This window comes from Dreissena polymorpha, chromosome 1, assembly GCF_020536995.1.
Source record: "Dreissena polymorpha isolate Duluth1 chromosome 1, UMN_Dpol_1.0, whole genome shotgun sequence".
Lineage (NCBI taxonomy): Eukaryota > Metazoa > Mollusca > Bivalvia > Myida > Dreissenidae > Dreissena > Dreissena polymorpha.
The window spans coordinates 81,154,856-81,167,916 of record NC_068355.1 but is presented as its reverse complement, the minus strand read 5'-3'; the positions used below and the strand labels follow the sequence as shown (position 1 = coordinate 81,167,916).

The window sequence follows — 13,061 nt, the reverse complement described above, 5'->3', positions numbered from 1 at the left end:
TTCAGGTTTTTAAGGAACAAAGAAGCGCGGACCAAAGAGATGAAGGAAATGTCACAGTATTTACTGAACTGTTGCCAGGCTAAGGGCTATATGAATAAGCATGGCACATTTAATGTAGATTAAATGAGTCGTGTTCTGAGAAAACTGGGCTTAAATCATGTGCGTAAAGTGTCGTCCAGATAAGCCTGTGCAGTCCGCACAGGCTAATCTGGGACGACACTTTGCGCACATGCATTATGCCCAGTTTCCTCAGAACGCGACTCAAATGTCTTAATCATCATCTGGGCTCCACACTTACTGAGGGTGAGAATGATTCACAGGTGTAGTTGTAACCATACCATGGGATGCCCATCAAGATTTTCTCTGCTGGAAATCCATATGCTTCATACTCGGTCAGGCCTGAAATAATATCACAACATTATAAGGCTGACAAAGGATTATGTTGTCTTAATGACAAAAACCACCACCAGCATTCTTAAATTTTAAGGTGCAATACCATTAAATTTCTTTATGTACAACATACATGTTTGTACAGTTATATTACAGAGGACCTCCTGAGTTCAAGACGTATTTAAATAAGAATGTCATTTTTCTACGGTTCACAGATCTGATTGACCCAAGGGCAAGGGTCATGTCTGAGGTGTGCATGAATTTATGAAAAAAATGCATAATTATATGCATAATGCACAAGTAGCAATTATGTAATGGGTGATGGTTATGTCTCTCAATTTGCAATTTTTCAATCAACATTGGTCTTTGAAAATGTATTTGTTATTTCTTTGCCGATGTCTTTGCAAATACATAATACTGAAAATTAAGATTATTAAAAGGACAAAGAACTCTCGACAAATCTTTTAAAAAATAAGTCAGAAATAAAATATGATTGTGAATTACTAAAAACAACCATGGTTATAAATCAGAAAGAAAAACCAGTTTTCCTATTCTTAATGAAGATTGATTGTAATGGTAAGGAAAACTGGCTTTAACCCTTTCCCACTCAGAAGAAAAGCGAAAATGGCTATGTGCAAACAGCATAAAACGGTAACAGCCTGCGGGTCACTGGCAGTCTGTTCAGGTTTTATGCAGTCTTCTGCTCTCAGTATCTAAGGGTTGGAAATGAAGCCTTTAATGCTTGAATCTAGTAGGAAAGGTCTTTAATAATATGTAACATTCTAAGAGTACACAAAAGCGTCAAAATACCTATCTAAGTGGTAAGGCCACGACTTTTATATTTCTTGGTTTACAAAACCGCCGACCCTAATTTTTGGAAAATGGGAAAAAAAAATAAAATCGGAAAATCGTCTTTTTTATATATATATTATTCCCGACCGCACTGAAAAACGAGCGAAACGAGAAAAAAAACGATCCGGTTTGAGTACGGTTGCGAATAAAATCAAGTAAGTACAATCAACGATTGGTTTACATATATTACAGAGATCGGGATATTTTTCAATGTAACACAGTACGACCAGTCCTTTTATGGGCACTTCTCAAAAATTATTTAATTACAGACAATAGGAAAATTAGCGTCAGTAAAATGTCGACCGCATCAAAATTTATTTCCGAGTCTGTGACGCAACTATATTGTTTAACATGTTTATTATATTAAACAAACCCGATATTATAGTAGATAAAAAAGTATTACCTTGCAATTTGATAATTAGTATAAATAATCCAATAAAACACTGCCATTATTTACGATATATGTGTTTAGGAATTTTGTAAACACGTCCGCCATAGTTTATAGGAACTGTACAGAAAGTTTGGAAATCGGAACAAATCGGTATATCTCGGAAATTCATTGATAAATGTATTTGTCGTTTTAATGCTTAGGGCCGAGTAATTTCGGCAAATCGGAACTCAACTTGCGTAAAATACTAGCTCAATTAACCGTTAAACTCCGCCTCCGTTCTCTGCAAAAGATTCGAAGGCGGAGCTATGCACGTGCTATAATTATAATTAAATTGGAGGATTGCAATTGAGAAACAAACGCACGATTGGTTCGGCATGTTGATTGCTAGACAAAGGAAGCCAATTTTGTCGGCGCGAAATTTGTCGCTTTATTGCTTCAGACAGCAAGCGGCTTTCCTTTGATGACGTCAAACTGTCAATTCACACAGACTGCACATTTTCGTAAGACTTTAACTGGCTCCTTGTTTACAATTCCAGTAAAAACACTTGCTAACATTAAACTTTGGATTAAATTATCAAAATAAAGCAAAAGCCAAGTTGACAAATATGATTGTATTAATTCGCGTCAGTTCAAATAAGACGTTTTGCTTTGTAAATCAACGAGTTTTCATGACAACAACAACTTTACCGCGACGACGCGGGGATCGATCTACCTCGATTTTTTTTCATGGACGATGTCATAAGTCCAATAAGAGCAAACACATACTTTGTGTATGAGTAGTTTATCTTATATAAGATTTATGCAACGGGCATCGCATTGCGTAATGGTGCGCATCGAATTACGGAAATGAAGCGCAGTTTTTCGTTTTAATGGGAGAAGAACGCATGTCATTTAATGGAGTGTTTAAAATTGCCTGATGTTACAAAAGGTGCTTTTAGGTGACTCATTTCATTTGAAGATATAGATGTGTTTCATTGCATAATTTGATTTTTCGTCTCTGTGTTAAGGTTATAAAAGATATGATGTCTTTGTTCTGATGTTATTAGTATTAACTTATTTTTCCAATGATGTTTTTTTTTTTTTTTTTTTTTTTCGACCGCCCGATGGACCATTTTCAAAATAATTTTTGTAAACCAATAAAAAAAAAAGTCGTGGCCTAAAGGGTTAATGTGAAAAAACTACAGAGTAAATTAATGTGTCATTAACTAAACAATGTAAAATACTGACCCAAATGCAAAGTACACACATGGAGTATAAATGACCGAATGCCATTATTGTTGCCAGGATTGGAAAAAATACAAACATTACAGAGTTCCCCACAAATGATAATTGTAAAATTGTTCATCCTTAATGTGGAAAGTAAAACAGTTTTTGGATAAAAAAATGTTTTAAAGTTCAACTAAGTACATTTAAGTGTCCGTTATAAAAAGTTTCTCATCCCATTATACAATTATCAACATCTGAAAGACAAAAGGTGAAAATAGAAGCTCGCCCTTTAGTCCTCAGCTGAGCTAAAAAAGTTTATCACCTGGAAAAACAACAACATTTTCCTCACCATAGTATAGTTTGCTGGCCTGCACAGTGGCTTTAGCAATGCAGGAGTCCTCACAGTAGTTGACATAACTCTCTGGGTAGAGCATCATGCCATCGCAGATCTTGCCCAGGTGGGGTGTGATCCCACAAGTGGGCGTCTTCAAACACGGTGGCTCCCAAGGCATCACACAGTAGATCTGCACATATAGGCCATGGGTGAGATAATGTGGGCAGTATTTGGAGCAACTATTAATTTGGACACTACCAAACGTCTGAATTGCAGACAAGTGTTAGGTTGGTGTATTATTACCTGACATGATTCTTAGCTTTTCATTTGTCCTTTTGTATCAAACATTTTGTCTGAATATTTGTCTAATAGGTTTGGCATCTGCAAATTATTTGAATTATCAAATACTAACAATAAGTTTTTAATGTAGTTTGTTATCTTGGGACTTACTTGTTACACTTACAAGTTATTCAGTATATTTACCAAACTTGTGTCATTATGCATTTTGTGTGTTCGTTTTAAGCTATGCTAAGTATTTGAAAAATAAAACACTCTTGTGTTAAATTTGTGTAAATTTTATTGGTTAAACATATGATGCGACAAAAAAACTGGTACTTTTGATAGAACAATTTCTGTTGTAGGCCTCTTACCCTCGATATTAAGCCCATCCTTGAGGGCTTTGAAGGCAGTGTCTGTCACGTTTATAATGTCATCAATATGCTGGTCCGAGTTGCCACACTGTCCCAGCAATCTCAGCAAGTCAACACCCACAAAATCTACAAATTGGTGGTGTGTTCTCTGAAATACATGTAGGCAACACTCTATTAATACTGACAGGAAAATGTGTAGGAGCTTTGCAAGTCAATGAAACAAGAGCACCACATAATGAGCCCCAACGCTCCGCTGCGGGCGCAGTTTTGAATATAATGAAAGCTTGTCAGAATTTTTTTCTTCACAGATCAGTGACCTTGATCTTTGACCTAGTGACCCAAAAATGGGTGTGGCGTGTACAACTCATCAAGGTGCAGCTACATATGAAGTTTCAATGTTGTAGGTGGAAGCACTTTCATTTTAGAACAAATGTTCAAAAGGTTAACAAAATGTTAAGGTTTAAGCATGAAGACGGACGGCGGTCAACACGACACAACGAGCTGGCTATGACAAAGCCTCATGTTTTCTCTGAAAATAGCCGATCTAATAAAATGATGAAATAGTAAAAAAGGTCAACAAAAATCAACTTTGACTGGAGAGGAATGTAAAGTCAATGAAATGAAATGTTGTTACTGATAAAGTGAGCTTCTGTAGAGTCCACAATAATTATTTGAGCCCTAAAAGGCAAGGGGCGAATTTTCTGTTTTGTAAAAACACATAATCTGATGCCCCAATATGGAATTGGACACAGCATTGTAACGATTTGTAGTCAAACTTCTAAATTACGCCACATCCTTAGTGTGGTTGGGTTGAAATTAACCATGTATTGTTATGATAAAATATATTAACCTTGTACAGATGGCAAGGTAGTTTCAGGACAGGTTTAGGACAAGCCTAAATGCACATCCCACATAAATAATAGGGTGTTTGTGCGTGTAAGGTGGGGGGGGGGGGGTCAGGAGAGAACCATGTAGTATTTGTGTATTTTACCAAGGAAAGCAAGTGGTTCACCAGTTAACCTACCTGAACAACAAATCAACCCGAAAAAATATTAGCTTTCGAAAACAACCGGTGTGTAAATGATTGGTTAAAAATTGTTCGAGTTACATTGTTTACAGTAAAGATAGTGTAGTTTTATAGCAAATGAAGTTGCACTCCTTGTTTTTATTATACCATACATAAAAAATATAAATAATAATAATACTATGGGCTAATCCCTCCTGTAATTTTATGTGTTTTTGTAAATAATTACTTTTTTCTTTTCAAATTTGATAAAATGGATTTAATACTGAAATATTTAACAAGAGCTGTCAGAGGACAGCGCATTCGACTATTCGAGTGCTTGACAGTATAACGTAAGCCATCATGGGGTAATTGTTCAAATTATTCAATAAGGTCAAGGTAATAGTTCAGGTATATTTTCCACAACCTATTGAACATTTGTAAAGACATAAAACAAACTAAATAGATTTTATTTCAAGTTTGATAGCAATAGTTTGGGTGGGAAGTTTGGACGGTCCTTCAAAAATAATGTGGGGTGTGGTCATTTATTAGATGATTTTCAAAAATAAAAAAAGGAAAAAAAAAATGGGGGGGGGCAGGGATTCTGGGTTGGGGTGTGGGGTATTGTTTGGATGGAATCCATTGTGGTATTCAGGTAAGTGTTGTTTTGTCAAGTATTAATAAAATCTGATCATAAATAAATAAGTTATGGCAATGTAACTAAAGTAATATGCATATTGTAAATGAATGGAACAAGAGCTGTCAGAGGACAGCGCGCTCGACTATTCGAGTGCTTGACAGTTTTAACGTAAGCCATCATGGAGGGGGGGGGGGGGGGTATAATGTGGGTGTGTGGTCATTTAATAGATGATTTTTCATAAATAAGGAAAAAAATATATATTTTTTTTGAGGGTGGGGGGGGGGGGGCAGATTCTGGGGTGGGGCATGGGGGATGGTTTGGGTGGAGTGCATTGTGGTATGTCAGATAAGTGTTGTTTTGTCAAAGTATGAATCAAATGTGATCATAGATAAAGAAGTTATGGCAATTTAAGCAAAATGTTCAATTATCTAAGTATAAAAGGGGCCATAATTCTGTCAAAATGCTTGATACAGTTGTCTGCTCTTGTTTATAGATTGGGATCATGTTGGTAAAGAAGTATGCAAAATATAAAAGCAATATGTCAAAGGACATAGGAAATAATTGGGGTTGTACGCAAACTTTAACATAGATTTATCAATAATATGCATATGCATAAAAGGGGCAATAATTCTGTCAAAATGCTTGAAACAGTCGTCTGCTCTTGTTTATAGATTGGGGTCATGCTGGTCAAGAAGTATGCAAAATATAAAAGCAATATGTCAAAGGACATAGGAAATATTTGGGGGTAGTACGCAAACTTTAACATTTGCACGCTAACGGGAACGCCGAAGCTGGGGTGAGTAGGATAGCCCCACTATATATATTTCATATATAATAGTCCAGCTAAAAAGGGCCATAATTCTTACAAATTGCTTTGAACAGTTGTCTGCTCTTGTTTATAGATTGGGGTCATGTTGGTAAAGAAGTTTACAAAATATGAAAGCAATATGTCAAGAGACAGTAAAAATATTTGAGGTGGTACGCAAACTTTAACATAGATTTATCAATAATATGCATATTCTAAGTGAAAAAAGGGCCATAATTCTTACAAAATGCTTGATACAGTTGTCTGCTCTTGTTTATAGGTTGGGGTCATGTTGGTAAAGAAGTATGCAAAATATGAAAGCAATATGTTCAGGGACATAGGAAATATTTGGGGTAGTATGCAAACTTTAACATAGATTTATCAATAATATGCATATTCTATGTATAAAAGGGGCCATAATTCTGTCAAAATGCTTGATACAGTTGTCTGCTATTGTTTATAGATTGGGGTCATGTTGGTAAAGAAGTATGCAAAATATAAAAGCAACATGTCAAAGGACATAGGAAATATTTGGGGTAGAACGCAAACTTTAACATTTGCACGCGAACGCTAACGGGAACGCCGACGTGAGTAAGATAGCTCCACTACATATATTTCATATATTATAGTCGAGCTAAAAAACTATTTATCTTCCAATGCAAAGACATTTTGATAGACATCTGCTTACAATAAATAATTCCTTTTTCATACATTGTATATAAGAGAGAGAGGTCAGTTGCTCAGCTGAGCATGGTACTTACGTTCCTGGTGGTGTTAATGAATGTTTGAATGGCCAAGTCACTAGCATTGTACCCTGCAGGAAACTCCACTGAAAAACAGGAAGTAGCCACAGGTGACAGCATGACTCATATCATACACTGAAAATATGTAATTGTATGATGCACACAAGCAGAGAATTTACCTTCACTTCAAATGCAGAACTGATATATCATACATATGTCTTCTTATTACAAAACAATAGTGACTGAGTGACTGCTTAAACTGTATAACCAAAGATTAAGACACAACTCATTTGAAATCTGCACTCTTTTAATGGGACAGGCTGAAAACTGAAACTTGAGTGAGTTGAACATTACATTGTAGTAAAACTATAGTGAAACATGATTTGAACAAACTTGGTAAAGGACCACCATACAATGTTATATGCCATATATTCAACCTCTGCATAATCTGTATACATGTTTAATATAATAAGTTGTTAAAAGAAAAACTTTCTGCATGCATGCACACACTAACAAACAACAGACATTATATTCTAAAAACTCCTAATTAGCTTTGTGATTAGGCGAGCTAAAACATCAAGCAGGTAAGACAGACGACTCTTCAAACATGTGGATACCTGTCATACCCAGCCTTGTTGCACAAAAGAAAACAAACAAATAAAACAGTGTGTTTTCTTCAATCATTTGGACAAAGATGGACGGCCCTTCAGAAGAGATGTGTTAACTTGAAAGTTGATTTTATTTGAGAAGCATCTTTTGATATTTATATATTTATTAAGCACTTGAAACAGAACAAGAGCGCCGCATGACGGAGCAATATACGCCCGATTCGTGTGCCATTGGAGATGATACTACTGACCAAGTTTGGTGAAGATAAGATTTATACAATTTGAATTAGAGTCCGGACAAAGTAAAATGCACTAATTGACCCTTTGACCTAGTTTTTGACCCAGCATGACCCATATTCGGACTTGACCTAGATATCAACTAGATGCAACTACTGACCAAGTTTGGTGAAGATCGGATGAATACAATTTGAATTAGAGTCCGGACAAAGTGGCGCCGTTGAAAATGCACTAATTGACCCTATGACCTAGTTTTTGACCCGGCATGACCCATATTCGAACTTGGCCTATATATCAACTAGATGCAACTGCTGACCAAGTTTGGTGAAGATCGGATGAATACAATTTGAAATAGAGTCCGGACAAAGTGGCCCCTTTGAAAATGCACTTATTGACCCTATGACCTAGTTTTTGACCCGGCATGACCCATATTCGAACTTGGCCTAGATATCAACTAGATGCAACTGCTGACCAAGTTTGGTGAAGATCGGATGAATACAATTTGAATTAGAGTCCGGACAAAGTGATGCCTTCCGCCCGCCGCCGGCCCGCCGCCCGCACGCCCGCCAAGGGGTTTCACATAATACGTCCCGTATTTTATACGGGCGTATAAAAATTAACTAAAACATTAAACAATGCTTTGCTGCTAATGCTTACATAGATAAACTTCATTTGATGTAAAACTTCAAAAAGTTAAATTATGTTAATAAAAGTTAAGACTTAAAGCAACTATAAAATGCACCACCTATTTTTTTACAAAAGTTTACAGCCAAGAAATAGTTTTGCCTTGAACTGACACTACTTACTGTTAAAGCAAATCAGTTAATGTATTACCATAGAAACCATACTGATGATTGTTCCTGTGTGTCTCACACATGACATGGTCACTGTTGTTGTCCCACGGCCCGTGATCCAAGATGTGAGTCAGGGAGTCCCATCGCCAGTTCTTGACCACCTGGTGATCCAGGGAGCTGTTGGATATCACTATCACCTGGAAGAGAAGCAAACAAGGGAAATAACTATGCAGATCACGAAAAGAGTGTTGTGGTTTTTATACTCTACACTTAGCCTTAATGTCCTCTTTCATTACATGAAACTTCGACCTCAAAATGCAGGGCTGGGAAGATGACTGGTGGGGGGTTGGGAGAGGACTGTAGGATGCTGTCATTGCAATTACTAACTGCATTCCTTAGGGTCATGTAAGCTTTTTTTATATAAATTATTATTACCTCAAAAAAACTTCATTTGCATACATGATGAGTAAGGCAGGGAACTGAGGATCACATATTCTCAAATAATATTTAAACTAGTCCATGGGAGCGTTTTGTTTTTTTTTAAAGTTCATTTTGTTGCCACGTTCGCAATCACATCAGCTACAAGCTAATTGACAAATTCATTTTCTTAACCAAATGAACACTGTTGTTGTGTGCATGTTCTGCATGTTTGTTCGCTGATTTGCTTGAACTGTGGGTTTGTGTTGCACTAATTTAACAATTATTTAAAAACATTTGTTTATATTAATTTAATTTTAGTTAAAAACAAGAGATGCGTTTATCAAAAACACAATGCCCCCTTCTGCGCCGCTTAGAAGCCATATATTTGACTTTTGACCTTGAAGGATGAACTTGACCTTTCACCACTCAAAATGTGCAGCTCCATGAGATACACATGCATGCCAAATATCAAGTTGCTATCTTCAATAATGCAAAAGTTATTACCAATGTTAAAGTTTTCGGACAGACAGACAGACTGACTGACAGACGGACGGACTGATGGACAGTTAAAAAACTATATGCCACCCTTCGGGAGCATAAAAATTACAACAGGATGACCAAAGAAACTCAACATTATTGTGATCGACAAGACACAAACGTAATATAAGCAGCCTAACCAAAAATATATTAATGTCACGCGAAGAACATTGTGTAGTTCTTATAACTTTTAACTTAAAAGCTTTTATGCAGGTAAAATTTGATATAAAATAAAGCATTCATTTACGAAATAATTATTTAAATTAATTGTTATTAAACGTTTTTTTTTAAGTGATATTATGGGCATTTTTCAATGCTGAATTGAGCTGAAAAGAAAAGAATTAACAGGTCAAAAGAATTAATTAAAATGTGGTAACTGACCAATTATCTACAACTTATCTTGCTACCAGTTGGTTAAAATTTTGTTATTTTTTTCGATATTTTACATGACTCACCCAGTCCTCTAAGCCAAAATGATCCGTAAAACAAAATTGAGTCTTTGTGTCGTATGAACAAATCTGCATGAAAACTGCATTTAGACTCGCATCATACATCAAATCATTTCTTTCGTCAGTTGTCAAAACGAAAGTACGGTTGATATTCAAATGGATTATTTTTCTCTTTCCGGGATATTGTTTTAGTACGTTGATGTTGCATTAACAAATATAAGTGTATATGAAATGAAAACACCAAAAATAAACAACGGTTGCGATAGACACCTATATACTGTTAGATGCCCATAATATCACTTTAAGAAACTGATGTTATCAAAGCTAGCGATCTCAAGTTACTTCCGTTTCTATTGAGTACATTAACCAGAAATTACACATGTTTAACATATACTTAAACATGTCTACTACTTAATGTTTTCCAATTAACCAGTTAATAACTGGTTACGGAAAAAGGTTAACAGTTTATTTTTTTATCCTCTTGCGTCCCTAATTTAAACTAAAAAATGATTCGTTATTATAAGGGAAAACAATATAAAAGTCAAGCAATACTTGACGCTAATATATTAAGCAAATGCTTTACAAGTTGAAAGAAATGATGCCATATATGTGAAACAATTATCCCAAATTAGCCACTCATGTAGGATTGGTGAAGGCCACTGACTAACAATCAGCCACTGACTAACAACCAGCCACTGACTAACATCCAGCACCTCCAGAGACATCTCAAGGCTACTAATAATAGCTGATATTCATTATGTACATTTTAGCTGTATTACATTTTAGTTGAAATGATGAAGATATATATTTGATAATGAACGCCAAAAACATATACATGTAATTGTATGGCATTTTATGGTTTTCATTTCACAAACTGCTCTTTCAATAATGTAACACAACGGTAAATAAAATTGGTGAGCAATTGTGGGATTAAGTTTTAGCAATATTTGTTGAAAGGATTGGTAGTACATGTATTCAGAAAAGTTTTAGGATTAATTTAATCTTTTTCAAATAATTTCTTGTACAAACAGTTTGTAAGATCGGTGTACATCTATAGAAATGTGGGGAAAACTCAATGGTTACCTTAAAAATGCAATAACCCTGGAGTTACTAGCCTGAAATAATGTTGAGGTTGAACTACAGTAAATACATAAATGAAAAATAAAATGAAAGGCCCAAAGTTGCTCACCTGAGATAACAAGATATTATTGGGACTAATCTTCTGACCAAGTTTCATGAAGATCGGAAAATAAATGTGGCCTCTAGAGTGTTAACAAGGTTTTACTATAGCCATATAAGGAAAAATGCCCCACCCCCTGGCAGCCATGTTTTTCAACCAACTGGCATCATTTTTGAACTCGTCTAAGATATTATCGGATGAATCTCCTGACCAAGTTTCATGAAGATCGGACAGTAAATGTGGCCTCTAGAGTGATAACAAGATTTTACTATAGCCATGTAAGGAAAAATGCCCCGCCCCTTGGAAGCCATGTTTTTCAAGCAAACACAATTATTTTCAAACTCATCCAAGATATCATTGAGACCAATCTTCTGACCAAATTTCATGAAGATTGGACAATAAATGTGGCCTCTAGAGTGTCAACAAGGTTTTACTATAGCAATAAATAGCCATATAAGGAAACATGCCCCGCCCCCTGATGACCATGTTTTTAAAGCAACCAAAACCATTTTCGAACTCATCCAAGATATCATTGGGACAAATCTTCTGACCAAGTTTCATAATTATCGGAAAATAAATGTGACCTCTAGAGTGTTAACAAGGTTTTACTATAGCAATAAAAGGAAAAATGCCCCACCCCGTGGTGGCCATGTTTTTCAACCAACGGGCATCATTTTTTAACTCCTCCAAGATATTATTGGGATGAATCTTCTGACTGAGTTTCATAAAGATCGGACTATAAATGTGGCCTCTAGAGTGTTAACAAAATTAAGATTTTACTATAGCCATATATAGACATATAAGGAAAAATGCCCCGCCCCTTAGCAGCCATGTTTTTCAAGCAAACGTAACCAAAAATGAAACCATCCAAGATATCAATAAGACAAATCTTCTGACCAAATTTCATGAAGATTGGACAATAAATGTGGCCTCTAGAGTGTTAACAAGGTTTTACTAAAGCCATATAAGGAAAAATGACCCGCCCCTTGGCGACCATGTTTTTCAACCAACCGGCATCATTTTCGAACTCGTCCAAGATATTAATGGGATGAATCTTCTGACCAAGTTTCATGAAGACTGGACAATAAATGTGGCCTCTAGAGTGTTAACAAGATTTTACTATAGCCATATATAGCCATATAAGGAAAAATGCCCCGCCCCTTGGCAGCCATGTTTTTCAAGCAAAGGTTACCATTTTTAACTCATCCAAGATATCATTGGGACAAATCTTCTAAGCAAGTTTCATGAAGATCGGAAAATAAATGTGGCTAGAGTGTTAACAAGGTTTTACTTTAGCCATATAAGGAAATATAGAGAAAACTACCTCGCCCCCTGGCGGCCATGTTTTTTCACCGATCTGGACCATTTTTGAACTCGTCCGAGATATCAATGAAACCAATGTTTTGACCAAGTTTCATGATGATTGGGCAAAAATTGTGACTTCTAGAGTGTTCACAAGGTTTCTCTATAGCCATATAAGGAATACTGCCATGCCCCCTGGTGGCCATGTTTTTTAACTGACCGGAACCATTTTTGAACTCAACCAACATATCATTTAGACAAACATTTTGACAAAGTTACATGAAGATTGGGCATCAAATGTGACTTCTACAGTGTTCACAAGGATTTTCTTTTTTTTGACCTAGTGACATAGTTTTTTACCCAGCATGACCCAGTTTCGAACTCAGTCGAGGTATCAATGGGACAAATGTACTGACCAAGTTTAATGAAGATCGGTCAATAAATGTGGCCTTTTGAGTGTTCACAAGGCAAAATGTTGACGCCGCACGATGGATGACGGACAAAAGGCGATCACAAAAGC

The 13,061-nt window shown here is 36.0% G+C and overlaps 1 protein-coding gene across 2 annotated transcripts in view; it reads right to left on the bottom strand.

Moving 5' to 3' along the window:
- LOC127837597 (di-N-acetylchitobiase-like) overlaps window positions 1–13,061 on the bottom strand; it is a 55,017-nt gene that overhangs the window by 20,901 nt on the left and 21,055 nt on the right. For both annotated transcript variants that reach the window (XM_052364858.1, XM_052364857.1), the window contains exons 2-6: window positions 8,694–8,850; window positions 7,033–7,100; window positions 3,827–3,971; window positions 3,189–3,365; window positions 299–399 (exon numbers count right to left, since the gene is read on the bottom strand). In XM_052364858.1, coding sequence (XP_052220818.1) covers window positions 299–399; window positions 3,189–3,365; window positions 3,827–3,971; window positions 7,033–7,100; window positions 8,694–8,850 — 648 coding nt within the window. The remainder of the gene's footprint in view (window positions 1–298; window positions 400–3,188; window positions 3,366–3,826; window positions 3,972–7,032; window positions 7,101–8,693; window positions 8,851–13,061) is intronic.